We start from the raw sequence: 27,820 nt of genomic DNA, 5'->3' as shown, positions 1-27,820 counted from the left end.
AAAACTGTTAGTAACCACCATTCCCAAATCCAAACATTTGTTTTCTCTCTGTCACTTCCCCATCCGCCCTTATACGCGGTGACATATACATCCGTACAACCCAAACAGGTGAATTAACTAAATAAGCTCACAAAATAAAAACACATATGCACATATAATAATAATTAATAATATACATAACATAATAAATAAACTCCATTTCAAATTTATATACAAACGGCTACAGTAAGGTTATTGGTCTTGTTTAGTGCCTTTTGTTTTCATTATTTTATATTGTTATATATTATATATTGTTATTTGTTAATTTATTTATTAATTAATTAATTAAATTTTTTTGTTTGTTTGTTTGTTATATGTGACCCTGGACTATAAAACCAGTCATAAGGGTCAATTTTTTGAAATTGAGATTGATACATCATCTGAAAGCTGAATATTCAGTGGGTACGGAAAGCAGCCATTTGCTAAAATCATTTAAGTTCATTTGTTTTCCTCAATGTACACACAGCACCCCATATTGACAGAAAAACACAGAATTGTTGACATTTTTGCAGATTAATTAAAGAAAAACTGAAATATCACATGGTCCTAAGTATTCAGACCGTTTGCTGTGACACTCATATATTTAACTCTGGTGCTGTCCATTTCTTCTGATCATCCTTGAGATGGTTCTACACCTTCATTTAAGTCCAGCTGTGTTTGATTATACTGATTGTACTTGATTAGGAAAGCCACACACCTGTCTATATAAGACCTTACAGCTCACAGTGCATGTCAGAGCAAATGAGAATCATGAGGTCAAAGGAGGAACTGCCTGAAGAGCTCAGAGACAGAATTGTGGCAAGGCACAGATCTGGCCAAGGTTACAAAAACATTTCTGCTGCACTTAAGGTTCCTAAGAGCACAGTGGCCTCCATAATCCTTAAATGGAAGACGTTTGGGACGACCAGAACCCTTCCTAGAGCTGGCCGTCCGGCCAAACTGAGCTATCAGGGGAGAAGAGCCTTGGTGAGAGAGGTAAAGAAGAACCCAAAGATCACTGTGGCTGAGCTCCAGAGATGCAGTCGGGAGATGGGAGAAAGTTGTAGAAAGTCAACCATCATTGCAGCCCTCCACGCAGCGCGAGCTCGGTCCTCAATCCTCGATCATACGGCACCACAACAGGGCTGTTTGAATTCGCTAAAATCTACAGTAAGATGAAAAAGCGCAATATTCCCAACAGCTTCTATGCGAAAGCTGGAAAAACGTTGTGCAACCAATGAACGATTAGTTCATGAGTAGTTAAAGATAAATAACCTACTGTTTATTAGATTTACTGTAGTAACACTAAATGCAAATCTGGTATTTGCAGAAATGTGGTCAGTTATATTAATAATGCATGTTCTATATAGTAATTCATGTAAATGTATTACAGGGGTATCTGAAGCATCTTTGTACTATTATTTCTTATGAAGCTAACGTTATGTTAGTTCTTGCATTTGTGTTGTACTAAATGTGTTTATACTTGTGTTTTAGACAAATGGAATAATTTGTGAAGCAAAGACTACAACAACCTGCTATTTAATGGAAACATTTGAAGGTAATTATTTAAATAAGTGACAACTTTTTTAAAATACTGTCAATATTTCATTTTTTCTGTTTTATTGTAACACAGAGCAAGAAGTGGATGAAAGTTTTATTATGCTGCTGGATGACAGTGGTTCTCAACTGGTCCTAGATTATCCCCAGCAATACACATTTGTGATGTCTTCTATATCTGACACCCTTTTCCGGCCTTGGAGTCTCTCTGCTAACAAGCTGGTTATTTAAATCAGGATTAGAAAGACAAAATGTGCAGTGCTAGGGCTACTACAGAACCAGGTTGTTTGGGAAACACTGGGGTACAGTTTATTACTCTTGTTTTGTTTTTTTCTCAGTTGTCTTCCTTCATTTTAATACATTATGTTTTAATTTAAACAGAATCCAAGTTGTTTAATGACTGACAACGATTTAGTATCAAAAGAACGCAAGAAGTCCTCACAGCCAAGCTAATGTGTTCATTAGACGTACAACACCTCAACAAACTGCATGGATTTTATCCTTTGGAACAAAAACTATTGAAGAAATGGAATGCTGAGTTTAATGATGTTCAGAATAGTGAAGGGTTGTTTTATTTTGGGAAAAAATGTATTGACCATGTCATGCTTATGAAATTTGTCCACACACACGTGGTATAAATAACATTTTTTTAAACTTGTCTTTCAAAGATGGCCATGGAGAAACTGCCTTCAAAACCCTTCCCGCTGTCCTGCCATCATCGCCATGTCTCACAGATGGGAAAATGGTGCTGAAATGAAGCACAGCTTAACTGACAATCACCCTGTAAGTAAAAGCAACACTGCAAAATTAGCTTTGATAAATTACACTGCTCTGTACATATTGATTCTGCTTGTTAATGTGTTAGTTTACCCAAAAATGAAAGTTCTGTCATTAATTTCTCACCCTCATGTTGTTCCACAACTATAAGACCTTTGTTCATCTTTGGAACGCAAATCAAAATCTTTTTTAAAGATATTTAAAGAAATTTCTGTCCCTCCATTAAGAGTCCACGCAACTAAAATTTTTATTGCCCAGAAGGGTTATTTGAAATTATTTAAAAAATGAAAAGACACTTTAAACCTGAAATTAAACCCGCCAGTAGGTGGCAGCAAGTCCCTGCTAATGAGCGAGTCATTGAGATTCAAACGATTCATTAAAACGGCAATTCAGGAAGTGTTGCTCAGAGACGCAAAACAATTCTGTGGACTTTGTTTGGAACTATTTTCGTTGGCGAAATAGAGTGAAACAGGCTATTTAGTGTCTAAAATTAAAGTCCATTGATATTAAGTTATTGTTCATTAAACTGTACGCCGAATAAAATCAATATCACATTTGAAATTGTTGATATTTGGAGAAAACTTGCGCTGTGTAATGTTGGTGAACTATATTAAGTGATATAAATATAAAGGATATACTGGAGCATTTTTGCCTCTTACCTTGAATTCTGGGTCATTCTAAAGGCATTTTAATAGACTAAACCACGCGCAGTGAAAGCGTACACTCTAAACATGCACGCGCACTAGTCTAACCTAACTGTTACTAGACTACGTCACATATTGCATGCGTGCGCTCAATGGGTGTGTTTTTGTTTGGTTTTGTAAATTGAGGGACATACTTGATAATTTCAGATCGTTAAATCAACAATTGCGATATCATAGACAGACGATACATATCGCACACCCTACAACACTGGCCCGATCAGACAAGTGACCGTTCCGTCTACTGTCCCGAGCATCGTTCACACTAGCCCCGGGCAGTCCTTATTGTCGAGCCCTGAAACTTCATCCACTGTTCCCTTAACGCTGTGCTCTTTGGGAAGCTGAATTAACCCTTTAACAGCAGGTGTAATGCAGTGACTATATGTTAATTCAGTACAGCACTGCTTCAGTGTAACTTTTACATAATTTTACATTGCTTATGTTGTCACAGTGCATGCCAACTAAACTTTATTTATTCTTTGAAGGTTGGCACTACCTGAGCAGTGAGACAAGCCAGGATCCACATGACTTGATGCCTTGAGGACAAAGAGAACTCCCAAGTTTTTTTATGTATATATATTTTTTTTGGGATCCACTTCAAAAGTTGACTATTAAGAGGGATTCCTTCAACACTGCTGCCTCCTTAAGAACTTTGATCATCATCATTAGGTCCAACATATTTGTGGTTTTATCACTTAAGGTATGTTTACAACACATCAATGCATACAATGTACAGTGTTGACCCACAAAATAGAACCGGAGTCCTATTCCATTATTCCTACCTGTGGCCGACCTCACTGCGGACCTCAAGCGCCTGCTGTACGTGTGATATGTTTATTTATTGAAGGATTTAATGTTATGAATTTATGTGTACTCGTAGTTTTTCATTTAGTGTTCATTTTGTATTTTTGTGTTCTGTATATTTTATGTATGAGTTTACATGGTTGCGAAGGTTTTAAATATAGGTTTTAATTGTGTACTGTTTGCAAATGTATAGGTTTTGAATTTAATATTTACTGTACACGTTTGTAGGTTTAAATAGTGTTCATTTTGAATTTTTGTGTTCTGTATACATATTTTATTTATGTTTTGAGTTTACTCTGTACATGTTTGTGTAGGTTTTGAATGTGTACTGTGTAGGGCTGCACGATATATCGCATGAGATTGTCACGCGCAATTCATCAATAAAGACGGTTCCCTGATTACCGCTAAATCGCCATCACCTGCTTTCAAATGGAGCGGCATTTAATAGACAGAGCCGTAGTTCAATGAAAAGCCACGCAATATCGCGTTCATATCGCAGATGAATCGCCTTCGATAATGAACGCGATATTGCGTGGCTTTTCAGTGATCTACGGCTCTGTCTATTAAATGCCGCTCCATTTGAAAGCAGGTGATGGAGATTTAACGGTAATCAGGGAACCGGCTTTACTGACGAAATGCGCGTGACAATCTCATGCGATATATCGTGCAGCCCTAGTACTGTTTGTACAAATTTGCATAGGTTTTGAATTTATTTACACTTGTGTGTTTTGAATTTAATATGTACACTTATATTTACATTAAATGGCTCCACAATATTTAATTTGTCATTTAAAATATATTTGTTAAAACATATTATTTTATACAAATAAACAATCTAGAAAACAAAGTGTATTTTATATATTAAAATAATGTAATGAATAATAGTCATAATTAGTAAATAACCCAACAAGTAACCCAACTATGGGTTAACATAGCACCCAACCATTGGGTTAAAAATAACCCACAGTTGGGAAGGTGCTATGTTAACCCATAGTTGGGTTACTTGTTGGGTTATTTTTAACCCAATATTTTTTAGTGAGTAGAATGGAAAAACCCCTTTGACAAGCTCCTGCAGCGCTACTATCATCCAACACACCACAACAACTCCAGTGAGCAGCACATCACACACACACACACACACACACACACACACACACGCTAGAAGAAGCACAATCACAATCAAACAAGTGTCACAGCACACAACACAACTTCAGCACAAAAGAAACTTTCACAGCTGCAACACCTGTAAGATTGTGAGGAAACAAACGAGCTACATCACAAACATTCATCTTCACAACTGAACAACACTTCACTAGCATGACCCCAAATTCATCAAACATGACAAAGACATGACGTACCTGGATTGACAGGATAGAGAAGAGTTTCTTCTGTGACAGTCAAACACACAAATGACGAACACGTGACTGAATTCACTAAAGCCATCTCCATCAATGATGAGACACCTGATGAGGTCTCGGCTACGTTTACATGCACCCAAATTATCCATTTGTAATCGGATTGACGGATTGAAAATTATTAATGTAAACGCCTTAATCGATCCGACTGAGCTCGATCTGAATGAAATTTCGATCGGATTGGAAGGGGTGGTTTCAGGGCCGTGCACAGACCTTTTGAGGGGCATGTGCCGAAACTAAAAAAGTCAAATGCAGTTACGCCGGGTTATTGACAAGCGAATATCATCACATTAGGCTACGTCATCATCAATAGGTTATGAGCGCTCAGTTTTTCCTGTTGTAAAATACGTTTGGCCAAAATCTCAATTTATAAAAGATGTAGTACTACTGTATGCACAGGCTATTTAAGGCTATTTGTATGCTATTGGCTATGACAAATGCTAGCCCCCTCTCTCTCCGCCGCCGGTCTCAGGCCTCAAATGCATAAAATATAAAACTTTATAGACATACTAGTGTTTCTTTCGTAAAGACAACGTTAGCCTACTTATTCAAACAACAATATTTATTTACCGTTGCAAGACGTTCAGCTGCTCTGCTGTGGCACTTCAGCGGCACTCAGGGGGCGGAGTTAAGAGGTTTGACTGACAGTTTGAGCGGAACCAAAACAATTTTGTCACAAGCTCTTTTTAATAGGCCTACCTTTTATTAGGCTAAATATATTTGTAATTCCTTTTCTAATCCGATCAAACAGCAAAAAATGACCATGTAAACCCAAACGCTTGAATCCGACTACTTTCTCAATCGCATTCAGAAGTCTCTGGAGCACATGCGCAGTGCAGTGTTGACGCATAAGTTAACGTTCACGTCTTTAGTTGTGAAGATGTGCCAACAGGCAGTGGCGTAGCTGTATCCCTTCCTCAAAATTTTGTAAATCTCTCCGTTTTAAAACAAGAAGGGGAGCCAATGGATATCACACAAGAAGCAACGTGCAAACTTTGTGCAAGAGTTATGCGGTGAAAGATCAACCTCGGTCAGTATTCACTGCAGAAATTGAAAGTAAAAAGTGACAGAGCTGTCTGGCGCTGCATTAACGGAGCATATTCTCTCAGAGACGAATTTCAACATAATATGCTGATAACAGTATATAACTGTCTTAATTGAATCCATTATTTCTCTCGTGGCCGTACATGGCAAATGAGAATAATAGTATTTCGTGTATATAGGATGTTGTTGTTTTTTAAGTCAGTGCTTGAAGTAACGCTGCACTTAATTTTCATTGATGACAATATTATAGCCTACACTCTTAATAATTTTATAGGCCTATAATTCATTGTACAGGCTAAGACCTAAAACATTTTTCAAAGATAGCAAATAGCCTAATCTTATATATTATCCTCAGAGCACGCCAGTTATGCAGTGATGCGCTATGAAATTATTGCGGGGCAAATTTATTTTAACATTAATTTAATAATGAAAGAAAGAAGCCTAACCTAATAGTAATGTAACAGGCCTACATTAATTGGAAATGCCAAATCCTCTTAATATTGCCTAGATTTGATGCTTTTGACAATATCTCGTCGATACATGATCATCGTTTGTTGACGGGTTACTGCAAGTGTGACTGATATGACGTCACACACGCAGAGCGCGTGCGCAAAAGTTTTAATCGGAATGTATATAAAACACATATAAACGGATATATAAATCAGATTACAATGTTTAGAGTACATGTAAACAGATTCAATTCATTCGGGTTGACGAAAATTGGTGCATGTAAACGTTCAGTCCAAGTAGGCCCATTCATAATTGCGATCACACATCATTATATAACATTCCTGTTAAAGTATCTAGCTAAAGTATCTAGGTATTATCATTACGAGAAAGAGATGCATGGAACTTAATTATTTAGAAAAATTAAAAAAGGCCAAAACTATTTTAAACAATTGGTTACAAAGAGACCTTTCTATTTTTGGTAGAGTATTGTTGTCTAAAGCAGAGTTTCTGTCAAGGATCATTACCCCACACTTGCTTTAGACCCTTCTTCATATGTTTCTAAACTAATTAATCGCTCGTTGTATAATTTTATCGGGAAGAATAAGACTCATTTCATTAAGAGAAATGATATAGTCAAACCCTATGACCTGGGTGGTTTAAACATGATTGATTTTGAACAGATGAATGGCATGTTCAAGTTTAAATGGTTGCAAGCATTTTTATACAATTCTGAGAACTTTTGGTTTAAAATTCCAGCATCATTATTTAAGAAATTTGGTGGCATTGAATTCTTACTTAAATGTGATTTCGATATTTCTAAACTTCCAATTAAATTATCTGCATTTCATCAAGTTTTGCGATATTGGAAACTAGCACACACCCATAACTTTATATTTATACCCATAACTTTGTATATTCTACATAGAAAGAAATCACTCTTTTATGAAGATTGGTTTGGTAGAAATATTTGGTTTATAAAGGATCTCTTTGACGATGATGGAAGGTGCTGGACTACAATGCTTTTACTATTAAACATGCTTTCGCATGCCATCCAAAACAGTTTTTCACAGTAATTTCAGCCATTCCTTCTGGACTTAAAATTATTATGAAGGGTTATTTATCATATAGCCAATTTACACCAATTTTACCATCATTATACCTTGGGCAATCTGAATTTAAAAATAAGAAATGTACAAATGTTTATATTAGACAAATATTCAACAATATCGTTTCCTTACAGGTCTTCAAGGAATTATTTGGATATTTTCTTTGATAAACAAATGCTTAAACACATTAGAACCTCCTATTTAAAATTTCCAGTTCATCCCAAAATTAAAGAAACTCACTTTAAAATCGTATAAGATATTTATCCCTCTGGAGAGTTTCTAAGGGTTAGATTTATTTAACATTGAAATGATATTATGTAAATTTTGTAATTCTTCTCCAGATAATACAGAGCTTTTTTTTTTTTTGCTTGCAAATATTCTAGTGTCTTCTGGGAAAAAGTGCAATTATGGTTAAAAGAGGGAAATGTTGATTTGAACCTGTCCTTTATAGATATTAAATATGGAAACTATGAAGAAGACGGTAAAAAAGTTTTTTTGATTAATACCTTACTCTTGTTAGGAAAAATTTTATTATAAATATAAATATTATATTAAACATATAAATATTACAGTATAGAAAAATACTATACATACATTTCTAGTTAAAATCGAACTCTGAACCCTGAGCAAAGGATCATGGGGGCTGAAGTGTCCATCAGTTGTAAATCCTTCACTCTGAAGGGCCCTTTGAAGTGTCCAGTTTGGAGCACTTCAATATGGCGGCCATGATAGTGTTCACTCTGAAGTGCCCTTCACAGGGTGATATATCCCGTTTGAAACGCACCGTTGATGTTTAGACAAGGCAAAGTTATTTATATAGACAGCAATATAATCAACACTTTCAAGGTCCAGAAAGGTACTGAAGACATTGTTAAAACAGTCATGTGACTGCAGTGGATCAGCAAGAATACTTTTTGTGCAAGAAAGCACTTAGGAGGACACATTTAGGAAGCAAAAACACATGGACATGAATGTGGAACAAGAGTCCATGCATGATTTCACAAAGAATTCCAAGAAGATTATTATTATTTATTTCAACGTATGCCTTAGTTTTGATACTTTAAAAAAAGTCATTTGAAAGTCGTTTATTTTCATTTGTTTTGGCGTCTCAGAGAATGGTTTATTTCAAGCCCAGAATGGCACTTAAAAGCACTTAATTGATCTCAGTCAGCTTCGTCATTGTTCACAGTACAAGTGCTGTCACAGAGAAACAACGAACTAAATGCTTATTTTTGATAGAAAATATTATTGCATGCATTGCGTACTATGCATTTAAAATATAAAAATGTTGATTTTTCTAAACAATAATCCAATTAGTTGTTCATCGTCTTATTTTCTCTTTTATATTTAATATTGCTCCTTAATTAAGCAAAAACACAATTTCTCGATGGGATTTTCAGTAGAATACTCGATGACTAAAATATTCGATAGCTACAGCCCTAATTAGCGTGTGTGTTAGGTCCTGTCAGTTTTCTGTGCACACACACACACACACACACGTGAACACTGAATCCTTGTACACACAGCTGCTCATGACTTAGGTAACGCAATCAAACAAACCGGATGTGGATCATTATAATCGCTGCTTTGTGTCATGAATGTTAACAAACAACAAAACACAGAGAGAAAATCACTTTTGCAGCTTTAACACATTAATTATATTCAGTTTATACAGAAGACTATGCAGTGTTATTTCACATTTGATTCATTTTCTCTACTTTCTCTATTTATTGTATTGCACTCCAATCATTCTAGAGTTAATTATTTACAAATAAAGCTACTTAATTTATCTGGTGAATTTATTTCATATCACGATATATCCTGCAGAAAAACAAAATATCACAATGTCATTTATTCCAGTATGGAGCAGCTCTAGAGTTGAGTTTGATCCCACAGCTTTCCTCCTCTGAGAGCGTCTGCTGAAGCCCATGATGCTCTGCTCTTGAAGAAGATGACGGACACACTCGTCTTTTCTCTTCTCCTCTGAGAGTGTCTGCTGAAGCCCATGATGCTCTGCTCTTGAAGAAGATGACGGACACACTCGTCTTTTCTCTTCTCCTCTGAGAGTCTCTGCTGCGGCCCATGATGCTCTGCTCTTGAAGAAGATGACGGACACACTCGTCTTTTCTCTTCTCCTCTGAGAGTGTCTGCTGAAGCCCATGATGCTCTGCTCTTGAAGAAGATGACGGACACACTCGTCTTTTCTCTTCTCCTCTGAGAGCGTCTGCTGCGGCCCATGATGCTCTGCTCTTGAAGAAGATGACGGACACACTCGTCTTTTCTCTTCTCCTCTGAGAGCGTCTGCTGCGGCCCATGATGCTCTGCTCTTGAAGAAGATGACGGACACACTCGTCTTTTCTCTTCTCCTCTGAGAGTCTCTGCTGCGGCCCATGATGCTCTGCTCTTGAAGAAGATGACGGACACACTCGTCTTTTCTCTTCTCCTCTGAGAGCGTCTGCTGCGGCCCATGATGCTCTGCTCTTGAAGAAGATGACGGACACACTCGTCTTTTCTCTTCTCCTCTGAGAGCGTCTGCTGCGGCCCATGATGCTCTGCTCTTGAAGAAGATGACGGACACACTCGTCTTTTCTCTTCTCCTCTGAGAGTCTCTGCTGAAGCCCATGATGCTCTGCTCTTGAAGAAGATGACGGACACACTCGTCTTTTCTCTTCTCCTCTGAGAGTCTCTGCTGCGGCCCATGATGCTCTGCTCTTGAAGAAGATGACGGACACACTCGTCTTTTCTCTTCTCCTCTGAGAGTCTCTGCTGCGGCCCATGATGCTCTGCTCTTGAAGAAGATGACGGACACACTCGTCTTTTCTCTTCTCCTCTGAGAGCGTCTGCTGCGGCCCATGATGCTCTGCTCTTGAAGAAGATGACGGACACACTCGTCTTTTCTCTTCTCCTCTGAGAGTCTCTGCTGCGGCCCATGATGCTCTGCTCTTGAAGAAGATGACGGACACACTCGTCTTTTCTCTTCTCCTCTGAGAGTCTCTGCTGCGGCCCATGATGCTCTGCTCTTGAAGAAGATGACGGACACACTCGTCTTTTCTCTTCTCCTCTGAGAGTGTCTGCTGAAGCCCATGATGCTCTGCTCTTGAAGAAGATGACGGACACACTCGTCTTTTCTCTTCTCCTCTGAGAGTCTCTGCTGCGGCCCATGATGCTCTGCTCTTGAAGAAGATGACGGACACACTCGTCTTTTCTCTTCTCCTCTGAGAGCGTCTGCTGCGGCCCATGATGCTCTGCTCTTGAAGAAGATGACGGACACACTCGTCTTTTCTCTTCTCCTCTGAGAGCGTCTGCTGCGGCCCATGATGCTCTGCTCTTGAAGAAGATGACGGACACACTCGTCTTTTCTCTTCTCCTCTGAGAGCGTCTGCTGCGGCCCATGATGCTCTGCTCTTGAAGAAGATGACGGACACACTCGTCTTTTCTCTTCTCCTCTGAGAGTCTCTGCTGCGGCCCATGATGCTCTGCTCTTGAAGAAGATGACGGACACACTCGTCTTTTCTCTTCTCCTCTGAGAGCGTCTGCTGCGGCCCATGATGCTCTGCTCTTGAAGAAGATGACGGACACACTCGTCTTTTCTCTTCTCCTCTGAGAGCGTCTGCTGCGGCCCATGATGCTCTGCTCTTGAAGAAGATGACGGACACACTCGTCTTTTCTCTTCTCCTCTGAGAGCGTCTGCTGAAGCCCATGATGCTCTGCTCTTGAAGAAGATGACGGACACACTCGTCTTTTCTCTTCTCCTCGTGCAGGACGAGGAACAGCCCCTGAGAGAGAGTCTTCCTGCTGATCTCTTCCACTGCTCTGATATAACCTGCTCCACCTTCTCTTTCTCCGTGAATCGAGGATCAAGAAAAGACTCAACATCTGTGACGGATCTGAATATTGATCATCAAGTCGTTTCTCTTCACATCTGTCAGCTGAGGATCGTTCTCCTCCTCAGCCAGAATGCATGTGTTGAAGAGATGGAGAACGCTTGAGGTAGGAGATGCTGACATGTTGCTCTCCGGACAAGGCATCGGTGAAGTCCTGGAGCACTGACAGCCTGCAGGACATCCACAGCTTCTCAATTTCCTCTCAGACGAATGTCCCTCTCTTGCTCAAGCACTCGTTGTCTCATCATGTGACGTGGGGATCTGGTAGGCGTCTCAGGTGTGAGCAGGTGCTTTGGAAGATCAGTTCATCCCGAGCAACGGCCAGCTCCCTGCTTTTCTTCCAAGAGATTGAGAAGTTTGCTGACACCTGCTGTGTGTGTGTGTTCATCTTTCACACCTCTCTGTGTAAAATTGACAAACAGTGATATTAGTTTGTTTATCCTAATATTAATGACAACAGATTCATTTATCTATATGGCTAAAATACTGTTACAAACCCCCAAATGATCCCAATAAACCACTTGAGCCTGAAATAATCTCATATCATGCAGTGATGATGATGATAATGATAGAGATAAAACAGAAATGATTAATTATGTATTATTAAAGCAGTGTTTCACACAGACTGATTGATTGAAAATGCAAATGAAATTCTCTGCCAGCAGGAGGCGCTTTAGTGACAGAAATAGAGATTTCCCTGATAACTGCTGTACATAAACACTGCTTTATCAGGAAAAATACAGAAAGATTGAATGAAAATGACACTGAAATCTGTTTGTGGTGGGCAGTGCTGATATTGTGATCAATGCATGGTAACACACATTTACACTATTAACTGTGACTTTTCTCTCAATAAACTCCTAATTCACTGCTTATTAATAGTTGGTAAGGTAGTTAAGTTCAGGTATTTTGCAGGATTAAGAGTGTAGAATAAGGTCATGCAGAATAAGGCATTAATATGCGCTTAATAAGTACTAATAAACAGCCAATGTTATAGTCATATGCCTGCTAGTTAAAAGACCCTAAAATAAAGTGCTACCGGAAACAGTAATATAATAATTTGACAGCTGTCAGTTGTAGTTTAATATTAATATAATGACCAAAGCACGGGAGTCTCGTCCAGTTATTCAGCTCGATAGCTTTCTTGATGTTGTGATGGACACCGCCTCTTCAAGCCTGCTGCGAGTAATTCTCCGCTGTGATCCTCAGGAACACAATGACTTCACTTATAACATGATCCGTCAGGCTTCGGTATGGATCCATACCTCATATCTGTCACTGCTGAGAAGTGCTCCGGTCTCCAGGTCTACTTCTGTCGGTACAAGTTCGGGATTTCTGTTTGGCTGGAGTATTTCCACTTAGTGTAACATATCTGGGATCATCCTGATCATCCTCCTGAAGCTCTTTCTCAGCAGTGTTAGGCAGGACCATGTCTTCGATAGAGTTTGTAATCTCGATCCAGCGTTTCCTTCTCTTGTCGACAGTCCTGCTTTTCTGCTGATGTGGAGAATCTCAGTTTCATGCATCCGTGGTTTTCCAGGACATGTTTGCAGCTATAACTTATAAGGTGGAGGAGCATATTGCTCGTGTTTAGCCAGACAACATGTGCAGAAAACGTGTGATTTTTTAAAAGCAAAGAATAAAATCTCATAAGCTTATAGAAGTGTTTAATAACGTAATGTGTAGAAGGATAAATCCTGATTACTGATTAATATCTTTCTTATAAATCACTTAAATACCCTGAAGCGCAGTGGACTCCAGAATCACCCTCACAGTAATGATTGACAAGGACAAGCAGTGCTTCTGTCATCTTTATTATTTGACATTTCTCTGCTTTGACAGGTGAAATGCAGGTGACACGGCACATGTTGAGTGTCAGCTGATCCCGACCATCCGCTCATGAGGAGAGACTCCAGAGATGAGATGAGTGTGTCAGACAGAAGAGACTGAGAGCGGCAGTGTTGGGACAGCTTTGAACCTCGGATCTACTGGGCTGTTTTTGATCAGATTTGATCTCTTCTCAGTCTGTAGCGTTGATCATCATCAGCTCCTCAGTCAGTTTGAGCTCCAGACGGCCCTTCTGGTGAAGAAAAGAGGGTAGTGACAGGACAAACAAACGTCTTTGTTAACTCGCGGTCCTGTGAATCCGAGAGACCAGACGGGAGGAGGAATTATGGGAGTCTCAATCCAATGAACTCCTGCTTTTTCTCAAAGTAGTAGTTGAATCGAGCCCTGGAATACCTGAGAAAGATTGAGAGAGCGACACATGAACCAATAAATTCAGCTGTTTCTTAAAAGCAAAACCTTTCGAGAACAACAGTAGTCAGTCATGATTACTAATAATAGCAACTTCACTAAAGAGAAAGTGAAATATCTAATTTAGTTACTTTGAACACAAAACAGACTGAGTGTTTAACAGTGTAGATGTGTTGGACAGTCTCGAGATGGGAATGGACTCCGCTGTAACTCATCCAGAGGTCCCTGCCTCATTTTTTATATTTGTTCATCTTTTTTCTGTAGAAGGACAAACATAAATGGTGATGAAAAGGTCTCAGATGTATATTTACTGAGTAATAATCATATGGAGCCAATTTACAGGGGTGTAAAAATGACTTTATAAAGACGGCAGCATCATTATTTTATTTTCACGCAGAGATTGGTGGATCTGTTAGTGAAATCTGTTGACTTTATCAATCTTTGTTTCATTATATGCCAACAGAGACAGTTCAGAAATGAAAAAAAAAGCACTTCTTGTGTTTTTCCCCTCAAGTTTGCATGTCTGTAATACAGGGAGTATTAAATATATCTTAATATCCTTTCATATTCTGGTTCTTAACAAACCTTTCTTTTGAAATCTTCATGTTAAAGACCCTCGATGGCTCAATCCCAGAGATATGGAGATCTCAATGCAGCTCCAGGAGTAAACGGGTGAACTGTACACATTTTCAGTGACCAGAAACCACATTTTCTATACAGCTGATACTTTCTTTCTCATTCTGAATAAACTTTCTTTTTTAAATCTTTAGATTTAAGGCCCTATATATTTAAATCCCATTTTTATTGGGACCCCAATGTGACTCCAGGTTCAAATTGTTGAATTTACCCATTTTCAATGGTCAAGAACAAAACGTTGGTAACTTTTTAAACAGCTGGTAGTTATTGTGTTTAAAGAAGAACGTGTCACAGGTCCCATTTCCCATGATCCTCCTGTCTTCCTCGTCATCTCCCCATCATCACTCCTCGTCTGACCTGATCATCTGCTCTCCCTTCATAATGCACTCCTCGTCTGCTCTTAATGCTCTTTACATGTGTTTTTGGTTGTGTGATTCTCCGGCGCTTTTATTGTGGAAGTCCGTGAACGCCTCATCTCTGCAACACGTAACAAGAACAAATAACCCTGAAAATAGAAATTAATCTTGTTTTCCTCTATCAAAACAACAGAATTACACACACACGTCTGAGGACCAAACATTTTCCTGAAGTTTGCAGGTCTTTAATTCAAGAGTGTTAAAGATATCTTAATGTAGTTTTAGATTCTTGTTCTTATGAAACTTTTCTTCTGCAATCTTCAGTTTTAATAGATAGATATAAGATATAGATATAAGGATGTCACTGCGGTAATACTACTACAAACTAAGGGACTGAACTATAGGGCCTTGGAAATTAAGATTTCAAAAGGAAAGTTTATAAAGAAGGATAATCTAGAAGGATATTAAGATATCATTAATACTCCCTGTATTACAGGCGTGTAAACTTGAGGGAAAAATACAAGATGTGCCATTTCTGAGCTGTCTCTGTTTGCATATAATGAAACAAAGATGGACAAAGTCAACAGATTTCACTAATAGATCCACCAATCTCCGTGTGAAAATAAAATAATGATGCTGCCATCTTTATAAAGTCATTTTACACCCCTGAAATCTGGAAATTAGTTGAAACTGAGTTGAAAATGGACTACTCAGTAAATTTACATCTGTGACATTTAATATTTAGTCTTTCATCACTATTGATTATTGAACCGAGTCTCTAATTACTCCAGTTAACATCGAAGAACAGCATCAAAATAAACTACACATGCCCTGTCCAAATCTGTGTATTTCTCTTCTCAATTACAATCTGATCTGAATTATTGACTGTTCACATTGAGCATCGCAGCCGTGTTGATCCGATTTGTGTGTCCCGCGAATCTTTTGGTTTCCCGGAATATGTGCATTGGTTTCTATGGCAGTATACTGAAAAACAACAGCAGCAACATGGAGGTGTTTTCAGTAGAGATGTCTCTTATCTACATCTTGACAGTGTGTATCTGAGAACCGTAGGAGACTTTATTCAGTGCTGTCGTCTCCACCGCTGTCAGTCTTCACTATACTTCCTGCTCGACCGCCACTTGATCATTACTAATTAAAAAATAAAGGTTTATTTGTGTTCCTGTTTTGAAGACAAGAACGAGAAAACTAATGATCTGAAGGTCCACGGAGCGATTTCAAGCCACATCTGAACGAATTTGTAAAATGTGATGTTTTGCTGTTCACACTTTCTAAATATGCTGAACATTTTGTGTTGATTTATAGTGAAAACCAAACAGTGCTCATTAAGTAATTAGTGTTAAGACTGGAAAACAACACATGAATGTTGTCCTGATTTGCAGTTTTGGACAGTCTCTTTATTCTCCAGCAGAAGTAATTGAGGAAAGGAGGGTGACGCACCTCTTGAAGTCGAAGTCGATAGTGGAGTGTTTTGCCTGCAGCAGAGCCCACAGACACCAGAACAGATGCGCCGCCTGCAGACAGAAGGAAGGGGTTTATATCAGATCATTTACAGACGGGGCATCATCATATTACACAGCTTGTGAAAACGACCCCGCGCATGCATGTCCATCTTTATTGCTCGTGAAGCACACTGTCAATCATTGCTCGCACATAACTGTTAATATTTAATGTTTGGTTAATCTCAATGCTATAACACTTTCAGAACATCTAATTTTTATCACCATCTGACCGGAAAACTATAGCTAGAAGCTCCTGAACCCAAATCAGCTGAATCAGACACCGTCGGTCAGACCCTTCCCGTCTCCCTGAAATACTCACCAAGGAGAACTTGCAGACTTGCACGTAAAGCTCCAGGAGCTCTTTCTTGGTCACGGCTGAATCCACACCGCTGCAGCTCTTGAAGCTCTCCAGATACGCTGTGAGCCAATCAAACTGAAGCTCTCGACTCGGGTACAGGCTGGAGTCCACGTCACTGACGCCTCAGAATCAAATGATCACTTGTGTGTTAGAGAAAGTCATCAGCTTCTTTATCTTTATTATTATTATTATCTGTACCTGCAAATTCATTAAAGTGGTTTCCAATATCATAAGCTTGGTAATTAAAATCAGCATATTCATAGTCAATGAATTTTACTGTGCCTAAAATCAGAAAAAATACATAGTTTAGTTATTATGAGTCTATGAAGACAATATCAGAGGCAATTTAATAAAACTTCTAACTATAATGCTAGTCACCTTCTTCTTGGTTATAGATGACATTTTTAGTCAGGAGGTCGTTATGACACAGTACCACTGGAGAGCTGATGTGGGTAAGATGAGTCTTCAGTTCCTCCATCTCTCTGATGATGATCTTTAGGCTAGGTGTCTCCTCATGGGGCCTGAAGGACACAAGTGTGCTGAACATTTTCATATTCTGATGAATTAGAGCTGCATGATCCTCGATGAAATCATGATTTTGTGGTTTCAGCAGACAGACATGATTCTGAACAGACAACTAAACAAAATAACATGTGATTTACTAGAGGTTAGGGGTGTAACGGTACACATATTCGTCCTGAACGGTACGGTACGGACGTCATGGTCCGGTTCACGCAGTCAGGCGATGAATACAGTCGGTCACAGGCGATTCACACTCCAATCCAGAAGGGGCGCACACAGTAATGCAATGCTGTTTGCTAACCATCACAACAGGACAAAGCAGATGACGTAGATACGCGTGTAATCTCTCAACCGCAGAAAGACATCAATAAAGCTTGAGAATAATCTCACGTAGCGTTACATTCACCTCAGGAGAGTCACTCAGTGTCCGCAGCATGTTAGTTCACCAGAGAAATCAACTCTTGCACTAAATATATGCACTATATTAGCTTATATAGTCATTATATTCACTTTACCTGTTAGTAATGTCTTATTTATTAGATCAATAAACTACTCTTTGATAAAACAGAAGCACCTTTGTTTAGTTTTCTCTCCCTGCTGTACCGAACCGTGACTCAATACCGAGGTACGTACCGAACCGTCATGTTTGTGTACCGTTACTGCCCTGCTGGAGGTTCTGACAAACGTGGATTGCTGCAGTCTATTTAAAAAACGATTGATCTGAATGAATGATTCAGCAACTCAATCATAATTACTTGTTTCATTGCTGAATGAATCTGCATTTTTGAATGAATTTCTTGAAAGAATAATTTAATGACACATTTTTTAACAGTCTTGTCGCCACCTGGTGGTGTAACGATGTAATGATACCATCATTATTTGAAATGCCGAGTTACTGATTTACTCTATTTTGGTCGCTGCCCTAGACACCAGTGTTTATATCTGAACTATGAACTTTTATCCCGGTTCTTCTGCGATAATATGAGTATTTGTAACTAATGATGCTGTGTGTGATTGAAAGACTGTTTGCGAAGCTGTTTCTTACTTTTACTTCATTTGACCACGTACCTGAAAGCTGAGTACAAGAACTGAGCAAAGAGTTTGTCAACCAGCAATGACTGCATTTAGTGATGCATTTGATGCTTTATAGGTGCAACTTATAAAAGTTATTTATAGTAAGTTAGCATGTCTGTGCATAACTTCAGGATCACTGACATGACAAATCTTTGCTGAAGAGCTGCAGCAGAGAGGAAGATTACAGATCTGATTCACTCCATCAACTCCTGTCATTCATGTCCTCACTGAATATAATTAATGTAGTGCTGCTTGATGGTAATCATTGAAGATGTAATAATGTGAGACACCTGTAATGTTGCAGTAGTGTGGAATTTAAATTGACCATCCATTCATTTTCCACGCGGTTCTGTGTAGAGTATTTGATGTTTGTCCTTTCAAAGATGAATCCATAGACATGAATCTATAGATGTGTTTCATATCACTGAGATGATCTTACCTTTGCTGTTTAGCAGCATCGGATCTCTGGACCAGGTTCAGGAACTGGGACAATCTAGACCACAAAACTGGTGTCACGGGTGAACTGTCTCCAACTTCTCCTGGCTTTATGGAATGGATTTTTCCCATTTCTGTGGCAATCAATCTGCAGTCAATGAAAAGTGTCATTTCAGTGATCATATTGAGAAAATGAAGTAGCAATAAAAACATTATTAGGTGTTTTAGGTAGCTTGAACCGTCTACAGTCAGCCATATTGAGGCTTAACACAATTCAACTATCTTCTTAGAGGTCCAGAGTGTCAGTGAAGAGTCCACATTACCCAGTGTTCTTCTGAAATCATGAAACACCAGCAGTGCTCTCAGACCTGTAAACAGACGGCCGTCTCAGCAGCGTGTCGTCCAGCACGACTCCTCGCACAAACTCATAGCAGATGCCGTTGGTGAAGCTGCAGTAGAGCTCTGGACCACAGCCGTGTTTGTGCAGCACCTGGAACATCTGCATTTCTTTATCCCGGTCCAGAAACAGCTCCGTCATCTGCCCATAAACCCTCACCAGTAAAACAGGACCTTCTGTCAGAGAGCCCACATAGCAGCCCATCAGCTGGTTGGTGATGCCCTCAGTGAAAGCCTGAAAACAACAGAACAGTGATTCAAATCAGCACTGGTGGGCTGTTCTTCGTTCTTTTGTTTATTGTGCCATTTTTCCAAACTCAGCAAGCAAACACCTCAGTGAACACATCAACATCGCCATCATACTGGTCCAGGCAACTGTAACTCTCATAAGTGAATGAATGAAAGATGCCTGACTGTTTTGAGGATACAATCCAAACATGATCTTGTGAAGTTACTTTCACAGGCGGGGCTGAACAGCCGTTTCTGGTGGTATTCGGTCATTATAACATTACGTTGGCCACCAGAGTCAGATTATTAATAGCGAACAATAACTAGTTAGCTTTGAAAGCTGACTTTATAAGACATGAAATTATGGCTGAGATCACTGCTAACAACACACACACAATCGACCCAAACGTGATGATCAGAAGCCCAGTTGGTTCAAGCCCTTTGTCACTTCATCTGATGTAGCCTACTGTGTTCCTGAATAAGGGGAAATGTTGTTCATGGATTGTATTGTTGACTCCTCATTTGAGAGAGGAAGTCTGGGCTGTTCTGACGTAATGTGTGTGAAGAACGGAAGTGAAGAGTAGGGCACAGCGGGGCTAGAGGCGCCTTTGATGTTATTTTCCTCTGAACCACTAGATGGCACACAAACTTGCCGCAGCACTTTCCCAAACATCCGCTTTTCAAGATGCACGTGCAAATGTGTCTGATCCTGGACAGCAGCGCAAAGCTGATTCTGAGGCAGTTTGATCTAATATTTGATGTTGCAAATGAGAAACGGTTAAATTAATGTTGTATTTTCAGACAAAGGTCATAATTTTCAGTTTTGTTTAAGGCAATTCGAGCAACAGTTTTTCAATAACAGATGAATATGTAAAAGTATGGTATTTGGGGTAAAAGACACAATAATTAACATGATAATGAATAGCTGACTGAATTTTCCGTTTGTTGACATGACGTTTAATGAAACAATCATATTTAAATATGATTTCATAATAAAACATCATTTATTGTTACTACAGTAAATCTATATCAAATATTATGGGATCTCCTTCAATGTTTTCAGAAGCTTTACTTTTTTTTTTAAAAAGTATTTCTGTATTTTTAAAATATATTTTTATATTAACATAGGCTTATTTTAATGACAGTATAATTATTGAACACAAATTAAATATTTTATTTATCAAAATAAACAGAAAATAGTACAAACTTTGCTAAAGTGATTCTTTTGAACAACTTTTAACCTAAACATTATTGAAACACATTTTAGCTAATGTATTTGTATGAATACTGTGTGCCTTTTACACCATGCAACTCATACATTTATAAGATTTTTAAACAAAATTAACCACTTTATGATTTTTTTCCACACAAAATCTGTTGCTTTATCAATGTTCAATACAAACATATATATTTTTCCTCCAGTCATACACTTTGAGAGTAGTGAAAAGCACAATTTTTCATAAAGTGTGCCTTTACCCTATACAAGAAGGATGAAGTTTACTCCTGTCTCCTGACAGATACCACAAAATGAGTCCTTATGTTAGGGTGTATATGACCCAGCCCCCCTTTAAGTAGTGAAAACACATGCGTTATTATGTTTTTTAATCCTGATACAAGGATATTTAATAATTTTTCAGAAATGTAATTTTGACTTTATAGTAATGCTTCTGATGTCCTCTATGACAGTGGTTCCCAACCATGTTCCCGGAGCCTCCAGCACTGCATATTTTCTGTCTCTCCTTTGTCTGACACTCATTTCAGGTCTGGAGTCTCGACTAATGATCAGAAGTGTTAGATTGAGGAGACATGGAAAACATGCAGTGATGAGGGGCCTCCAGGACTGCGGTTGGGAACCCCTGATTCATGACACGACTGCACACAATAAGAGATGTTTGGGTTATACTGACACACACACACACACTGTCAGTGTTTTGGTCAGCATGCATTCAGTTCATTCGTCAGTGTCCCATGAGATCCACACAGGAACCATCATATCATGATTCAAACATCTTTCCATGTGAACTTTTTACCGGTGGAAAACAGTGGTCAGTTTGGACTGTGATCTGTTCGGACCCTGTGACCCGAGTACATGGCTATATTTTAACTTTTGTTCCAACCCTCTGACTGACGCAATACATACTTTTTCTCTCATTGCTTTTTTTCTTTATCTTTACACATTTGTAAATTTTAGTGAACACCGTGCATATAAATTGTGATAAAAGGCAATGGAAAAGGGAAGATTAGAATTCATTAATCGTTAATGTACGTCAATTATATTAGATTAAACACATTAGGATATACAGTACCTGTAAAAAGTTTGGAAACATTACAGTTTTTTAAAAGAAGTCACTTCTGCTCACCAAGGCTGTGTTTATTTAATCAAAAAATACAGTATTCCAGTGTAAATCAGCTGTTTTCTATGTCAATATACAGTAAAGTGTAATTTATTCCTGTGATCAAAGCTGAATTTCCAGCATCGTTACTCCAGTCTTCAGTGTCACATGATCCTTCAGAAATCATTCTGATATGATGATTTGATGCTCAGTAACATTTATGATTATTATTATATTATTATTATTACCAATGTTGACAACAGTTAAAGGGGTGGTTGATTATGATTTGATTTCTTTAGCTTTAGTTAGTGTGTAATGTTGCTGTTTGATCATAAACAACATCTGCAAAGTTACGACACTCAAAGTTCAATGCAAAGGAGATATTTTCTTTTACAGAAATCGCTTTTTAAGGACTACAACAAACGATTATTAGGAACTACAACGAGCTTCTTCCTGTGTTAGTGAAATCACAAACCCTAAAATTTACATAAACCCCGCCCCCGAGAACACTCAACAAAGGGGGCGGGGTCATGTTGGGCTGCTTTAGAGAAGAGGAAGAGTTGTTGTAGTCGAGTGTTGTTGTCATGCCGTCATTTTACGCCGGACTGCTTCACAAACGAGGGTCAATTCAACACAAAAGATGAACATGACGGCACATGCTAGTGGATGAGTTGAATCAACTCCACAGCAACTACATCAATTTATCCACTAACCATTCAGAAACGTCTAAAAGTTGTAACTTCTTCCTGAGTCTCTCCATCAGTGTCGACTCCGGTTTGAACAATGTAAGGCTGAACACTTTCCTCATTTTGGCTGCGTGAGATTCTCCAGCTTTGTTGTTGTTGAGCTGTTAAAGCTCCGCCCTCTTCTGGAGCAGCAGCTCATTTGCATTTAAAGGGACACACACACAAACGGCGTGTTTTTGCTCACACCCAAATAGAGGCAAATTTGACAAGCTATAATAAATGATCTGTGGGGGATTTTGAGCTGAAACTTCACACACACATTCTGGAGACACCAGAGACTGATATTACATCTTGTGATGCCTTTAACAGTGCAGCTGACACCTGTTATCACAAACTGTGTCCTCCAACGCCACATCAGGACCCGTGTTCTGCAAAAATGTGCTCTGGACTCATGAGCAAATGTGGAGCTGTTTGTCAGAGCTGATGACCTCGAGGGTTACGCTCCAGCGAACGAGTTTCCTTTCCCTCGAACACTTCCAGAATCCCCTCCAAAACCAGTTAAAACCATAATATTGCTGAATATTTGTTGTTGTTCAAACCCCAAATGAGCACAAGCCAAAGGTGATCGTGACAAGGAACCAAAACTACATCAGATGACAGTAATGAGGAAAATGAGAAGAAGAAAACAGGCTCAGTCCGTTCTTTAGTGTCATGTTGAGCATAGTGTAATATACAGTGTAGTATACAGTGTGTGTGTGTGTGTGTGCGCGTATGTGTGTGTGTGTGTGTGTGTGCAATGTCAAGTCAGTTGGATAAATCATGTAGCAGTGCATGGATGTAAATGTTCAGATTGAGCAGGCCATCTTTCATTTCCCATTCAATAATTAGGGGAAACCCTTTTCCTTTTGGACAGGAATAATTATGGAAATAAAAAAAACTCTTTCAGTCAATTTAGGACTCAACTCTTCATAATGCAAATACTAAACACCTACACAAACTAAATCAAATGATTTTTTTTAAAGTCGTCTATTTAATGTTAATAATGAACTTGCCTTGATCTGAACATCTTCTGGTTTCCACTCTGGCCGCAGCTTCTTGAGAAGTTCAGAGACGCCGTGTCGAGGGCTGCGCTCATCAATACAGACGTCTAAATGTAATCTCTTGTAGCACCCATCATCTGGACTCCTGTTCATTTCCATTCTTTTTAAATGCTTCGCAGCTCAGATAATCTAAATCAGGTGAATGAAGGCCTGAGGAAGCTCTGTTTGAGGTCTTGTCAGAGTAATGATCTTATCTCAGCGGTCCATCGAGTGTCGGGCTCGCAGGACCTCTGTGTGTTCAGTGACTCAGCACATCTGTGGGACTATCAAAGTACAACGTTCTGTTGGGCATCTTCACTGCTTAGTTAGTGCAGAGTTTACTTATTAACCCTCGTTCCAAATGAAGAACATCTAAAGAGGAAGATCCTGATGCTTGATTGAAGTAAGAATAGATTGTGAATGTGCAGTCATCGTCTTTATCTCTAGCCAGTGCTGGGCACCTTACTTTACACAAGTAATCATAGTTCGTCACTTCTCACGAATAGTTACTGAGTCAGATCATTATAAAAGTAACTAATTACCAGGGAAAGTAACTATTGCGTTTCTTCAAAAAAAAAAAAAAAAAAAATTTTAGAAGATGTCAAAATAAGTCAGAAAATGTCAAATAACTTGATCCGAATCATGAAATGATTTGAAGCAGTGTTTTGAAATCGCCATCACTAAATAAGCCGTTATTTTGTTTTTTTGGCGCACCAAAAATATTCTCGTGGCTTTATAATATTAATATTGAACCACTGTACTCACATGACCTGATTTAAATATGTTTTTAGTGCATTAATGGATCTTGAGAGAGGAAATGTCATTGCTCAGGCCTCACTGAGTCATCGGATTTCATCAAAAATATCTTAATTTGTGTTCTGAAGATGAACGAAGGTCTTACGGGTGTGAAACGACATGAGGATGAGTAATAAATTACATTGTTTTCATTTTTGGGTGAACTAACCCTTTAAGTCAGTTTTATAATAAAGTTAATTATGCTTACTTAAATAATTGAGTTTTGTTATTTTTCTTCATGTTCAACGAATGTCTTTTCTGAGGTATAACGTAACGTGACACTGTTTGCAGCACTGATTGAACTGACGTGATACAGATTTCGGTAAGCTAATGTATCTTTCAACATATTTTTATGTTCATTCATGTTTGTTTTGATCTGTACAGTAGGACAGAGGCAAGGATGATCGCATTCACTCACAATCGTGACAAGTGTTCAAGATGAAAACGGAAAGTGACGCAGTCTTTGATCAGCTTTGTAAGTAAATGCATAGCCCAGGCCTATTTGCTGATCCTGTAAGTTCATGAATAAAAATGAAAATGTGGACGAAAACAGAAGCTATTAAATGTCTCATCTTTAAAATATGAAAATGAAAATGACGGGTAATTATTGATTATGATGGATTTTTTTGCGAAACCATTTTTATAGTTTGTCAGGAATCCTTTCACCTAATGAAATACAGTTTGCAGTGTGTAGTGAGTGTTTTAGTGCACACTTGTCCCAGAAGCCTCTTTATGTGTGACATTATCATCAAAGTCGATGAGATCCTGCTGTCGGTTCAACAGTCTCCACAGTTTCATCGTCTGGTTTTGTTCTACTGGGGAAATAATGCATTAATTCAGACAAATAACACAGTTATTGCACTAAATGTGCTTTCACGGATGGATAGTTAACGCCTGAATCAACTTGCAGGAGTGCACTCTGGGTAAAATCAAGAGAGGAAGACGTTATAACTACACAAATGAGTAACGCACTATTGACATTCTAATAATACTATTAACTAACAAGAAACTAATTCATTTACACATTAGTGAGTAATAGTGCTTTGTGGAATGTGGTAGTTCACTATTAGATAATTAATTAGTATCATTTCTATTTAAAAGAGTTATGAGATTTGAACCAAAGACTGTCCTAAGTGAAACTCTTCTCCTTCAGTGGAGTCTAAAGTCCTGCTGGAGCTGTTGGATCACATGAGAATGCGTATCAATAGTACGAGTTTGTAATCTCATAGAATATATACGCCAAAATGAGTTTTGGTGTGCTTATGGTACGCGTTTTTTTCGCGTGCATATGATACGCACTTTATGGCGTGTAAATGATACGCTCTTGGGTAGAATGGGGGTGGGGGGGGTATGACTGAAAGGGATAATAGATAATTTGACTGGACCTGACTGTTGAATCAAAATTATATAAATCAAAGAGAACCAATTCATCTAAGGAAAAAAAGCATTTGCCTAATTACAAAAAAATTAAGAAAGTTCACTTTACCCTTTTTTTCTGGGTGAAGGGTATGAAACAGAAAATAAAATAAAAAAACTTGACAGCATGGCATTGCTGACTATAATGTCATCAAACACCAATTGGATTCATCTAGCAGTGCCAATAAGGCTCTGGGAAGTGTTTCTGTGTGCCTTTTAGGTAGCTAGTCCACTAGTTTTACATAAAAAACTACATAGTGTTTATTTAAACCATAATTAATTCTGCATAAGAAAGTTTACTTTACCCTTTTTTCTTTTGTTGGGGTTTGGTTTGGCAGTCTGTGGCTGAATTTGCTGGGGCTGGGGCTGGGGCTGGCGCTGGGTCAGGACCTGGAGCTGCATCTGCGGCTGATGGTGGACCGGAGACTCTGGGGGCTGGGGCTGGGTCAGGACCTGGAGCTGTATCTGCGGTTGATGGTGGACCGGAGACTCTGGGGGCTGGGGCTGGGTCAGGACCTGGAGCTGTATCTGCGGCTGATGGTGGACCGGAGACTCTGGGGGCTGGGGCTGGGTCAGGACCTGGAGCTGCATCTGCGGCTGATGGTGGACCGGAGACTCTGGGGGCTGGGGCTGGGTCAGGACCTGGAGCTGTATCTGCGGTTGATGGTGGACCGGAGACTCTGGGGGCTGGGGTTGGGTCAGGACCTGGAGCTGTATCTGCGGCTGATGGTGGACCGGAGACTCTGGGGGCTGGGGCTGGGTCAGGACCTGGAGCTGTATCTGCGGCTGATGGTGGACCGGAGACTCTGGGGGCTGGGGCTCGGTCAGGACCTGGAGCTGCATCTGCGGCTGATGGTGGACCGGAGATTCTGGGGCTGGGGCTGGGGCTCGGTCAGGACCTGGAGCTGCATCTGCGGCTGATGGTGGACCGGAGACTCTGGGGGCTGGGGCTGATGGTGGACCGGAGACTGGGGGCTGGGGCTGGGTCAGGACCTGGAGCTGTATCTGCGGCTGATGGTGGACCGGAGACTCTGGGGGCTGGGGCTCGGTCAGGACCTGGAGCTGCATCTGTGGCTGATGGTGGACCGGAGACTCTGGGGCTGGGGCTCGGTCAGGACCTGGAGCTGCATCTGCGGCTGATGGTGGACCGGAGACTCTGGGGCTGGGGCTCGGTCAGGACCTGGAGCTGCATCTGCGGCTGATGGTGGACCGGAGACTCTGGGGGCTGGGGCTGATGGTGGACCGGAGACTCTGGGGGCTGGGGCTGGGTCCGGACCTGGAGCTGTATCTGCGGCTGATGGTGGACCGGAGACTCTGGGGGCTGGGGCTCGGTCAGGACCTGGAGCTGCATCTGCGGCTGATGGTGGACCGGAGACTCTGGGGCTGGGGCTGGGGCTCGGTCAGGACCTGGAGCTGCATCTGCGGCTGATGGTGGACCGGAGACTCTGGGGGCTGGGGCTGGGGCAGGACCTGGAGCTGTATCTGCGGCTGATGGTGGACCGGAGACTCTGGGGCTGGGGCTGGGTCAGGACCTGGAGCTGCATCTGCGGCTGATGGTGGACCGGAGACTCTGGGGCTGGGGCTGGGTCAGGACCTGGAGCTGCATCTGCGGCTGATGGTTGACCGGAGACTCTGGGGGCTGGGGCTCGGTCAGGACCTGGAGCTGCATCTGCGGCTGATGGTGGACCGGAGACTCTGGGGGCTGGGGCTCGGTCAGGACCTGGAGCTGTATCTGCGGCTGATGGTGGACCGGAGACTCTGGGGCTGGGGCTGGGGCTCGGTCAGGACCTGGAGCTGCATCTGCGGCTGATGGTGGACCGGAGACTCTGGGGGCTGGGGCTGGGGCTCGGTCAGGACCTGGAGCTGCATCTGCGGCTGATGGTGGACCGGAGACTCTGGGGGCTGGGGCTCGGTCAGGACCTGGAGCTGCATCTGCGGCTGATGGTGGACCGGAGACTCTGGGGGCTGGGGCTG

The 27,820-nt window shown here is 40.3% G+C and overlaps 1 protein-coding gene across 2 annotated transcripts; it reads right to left on the bottom strand.

Moving 5' to 3' along the window:
* Window positions 1-13,562: 13,562 nt before the first annotated feature.
* Window positions 13,563-23,903, bottom strand: LOC137014913 (ethanolamine kinase 1-like). 2 transcript variants are annotated; one of them, XM_067379470.1, is made up of 8 exons: window positions 23,609-23,903; window positions 19,282-19,544; window positions 18,918-19,061; window positions 17,261-17,403; window positions 17,081-17,164; window positions 16,844-17,004; window positions 16,463-16,536; window positions 13,563-13,997 (listed from the first exon to the last, which is right to left on the bottom strand). In XM_067379470.1, the coding sequence occupies exons 1-8, from the start codon at window positions 23,753-23,755 to the stop codon at window positions 13,928-13,930; spliced, it is 1,086 nt and encodes a 361-aa protein (XP_067235571.1). In that variant the 5' UTR covers window positions 23,756-23,903; the 3' UTR covers window positions 13,563-13,927. The 2 variants fall into 2 exon arrangements, with proteins under 2 accessions (XP_067235571.1, XP_067235572.1); XM_067379471.1 differs by lacking the exon at window positions 17,081-17,164.
* Between the last annotated feature and the right edge of the window lie 3,917 nt (window positions 23,904-27,820).

Source organism: Chanodichthys erythropterus, chromosome 24 (genome assembly GCF_024489055.1).
Source record: "Chanodichthys erythropterus isolate Z2021 chromosome 24, ASM2448905v1, whole genome shotgun sequence".
In the NCBI taxonomy this organism is placed as follows: Eukaryota; Metazoa; Chordata; class Actinopteri; order Cypriniformes; family Xenocyprididae; genus Chanodichthys; species Chanodichthys erythropterus.
Note: the sequence above shows the minus strand (reverse complement) of the source record. Positions and strands in the feature narration are given on the sequence as shown.

What these genes read in the sequence shown, in the direction of transcription:
- LOC137014913 (XM_067379470.1), bottom strand. Translation starts at nt 23,755, where the DNA reads ATGGAAATGAACAGGAGTCCAGATGATGGGTGCTACAAGAGATTACAT. An exon ending in CAGAAGATGTTCAGATCAAG is followed by an intron (nt 19,545 to 23,608) that starts GCAAGTTCATTA and finishes TGTTGTTTTCAG; the next exon opens with GCTTTCACTGAGGGCATCAC. An exon ending in GATGCTGCTAAACAGCAAAG is followed by an intron (nt 17,404 to 18,917) that starts GTAAGATCATCT and finishes TGTGTCCTTCAG; the next exon opens with GCCCCATGAGGAGACACCTA.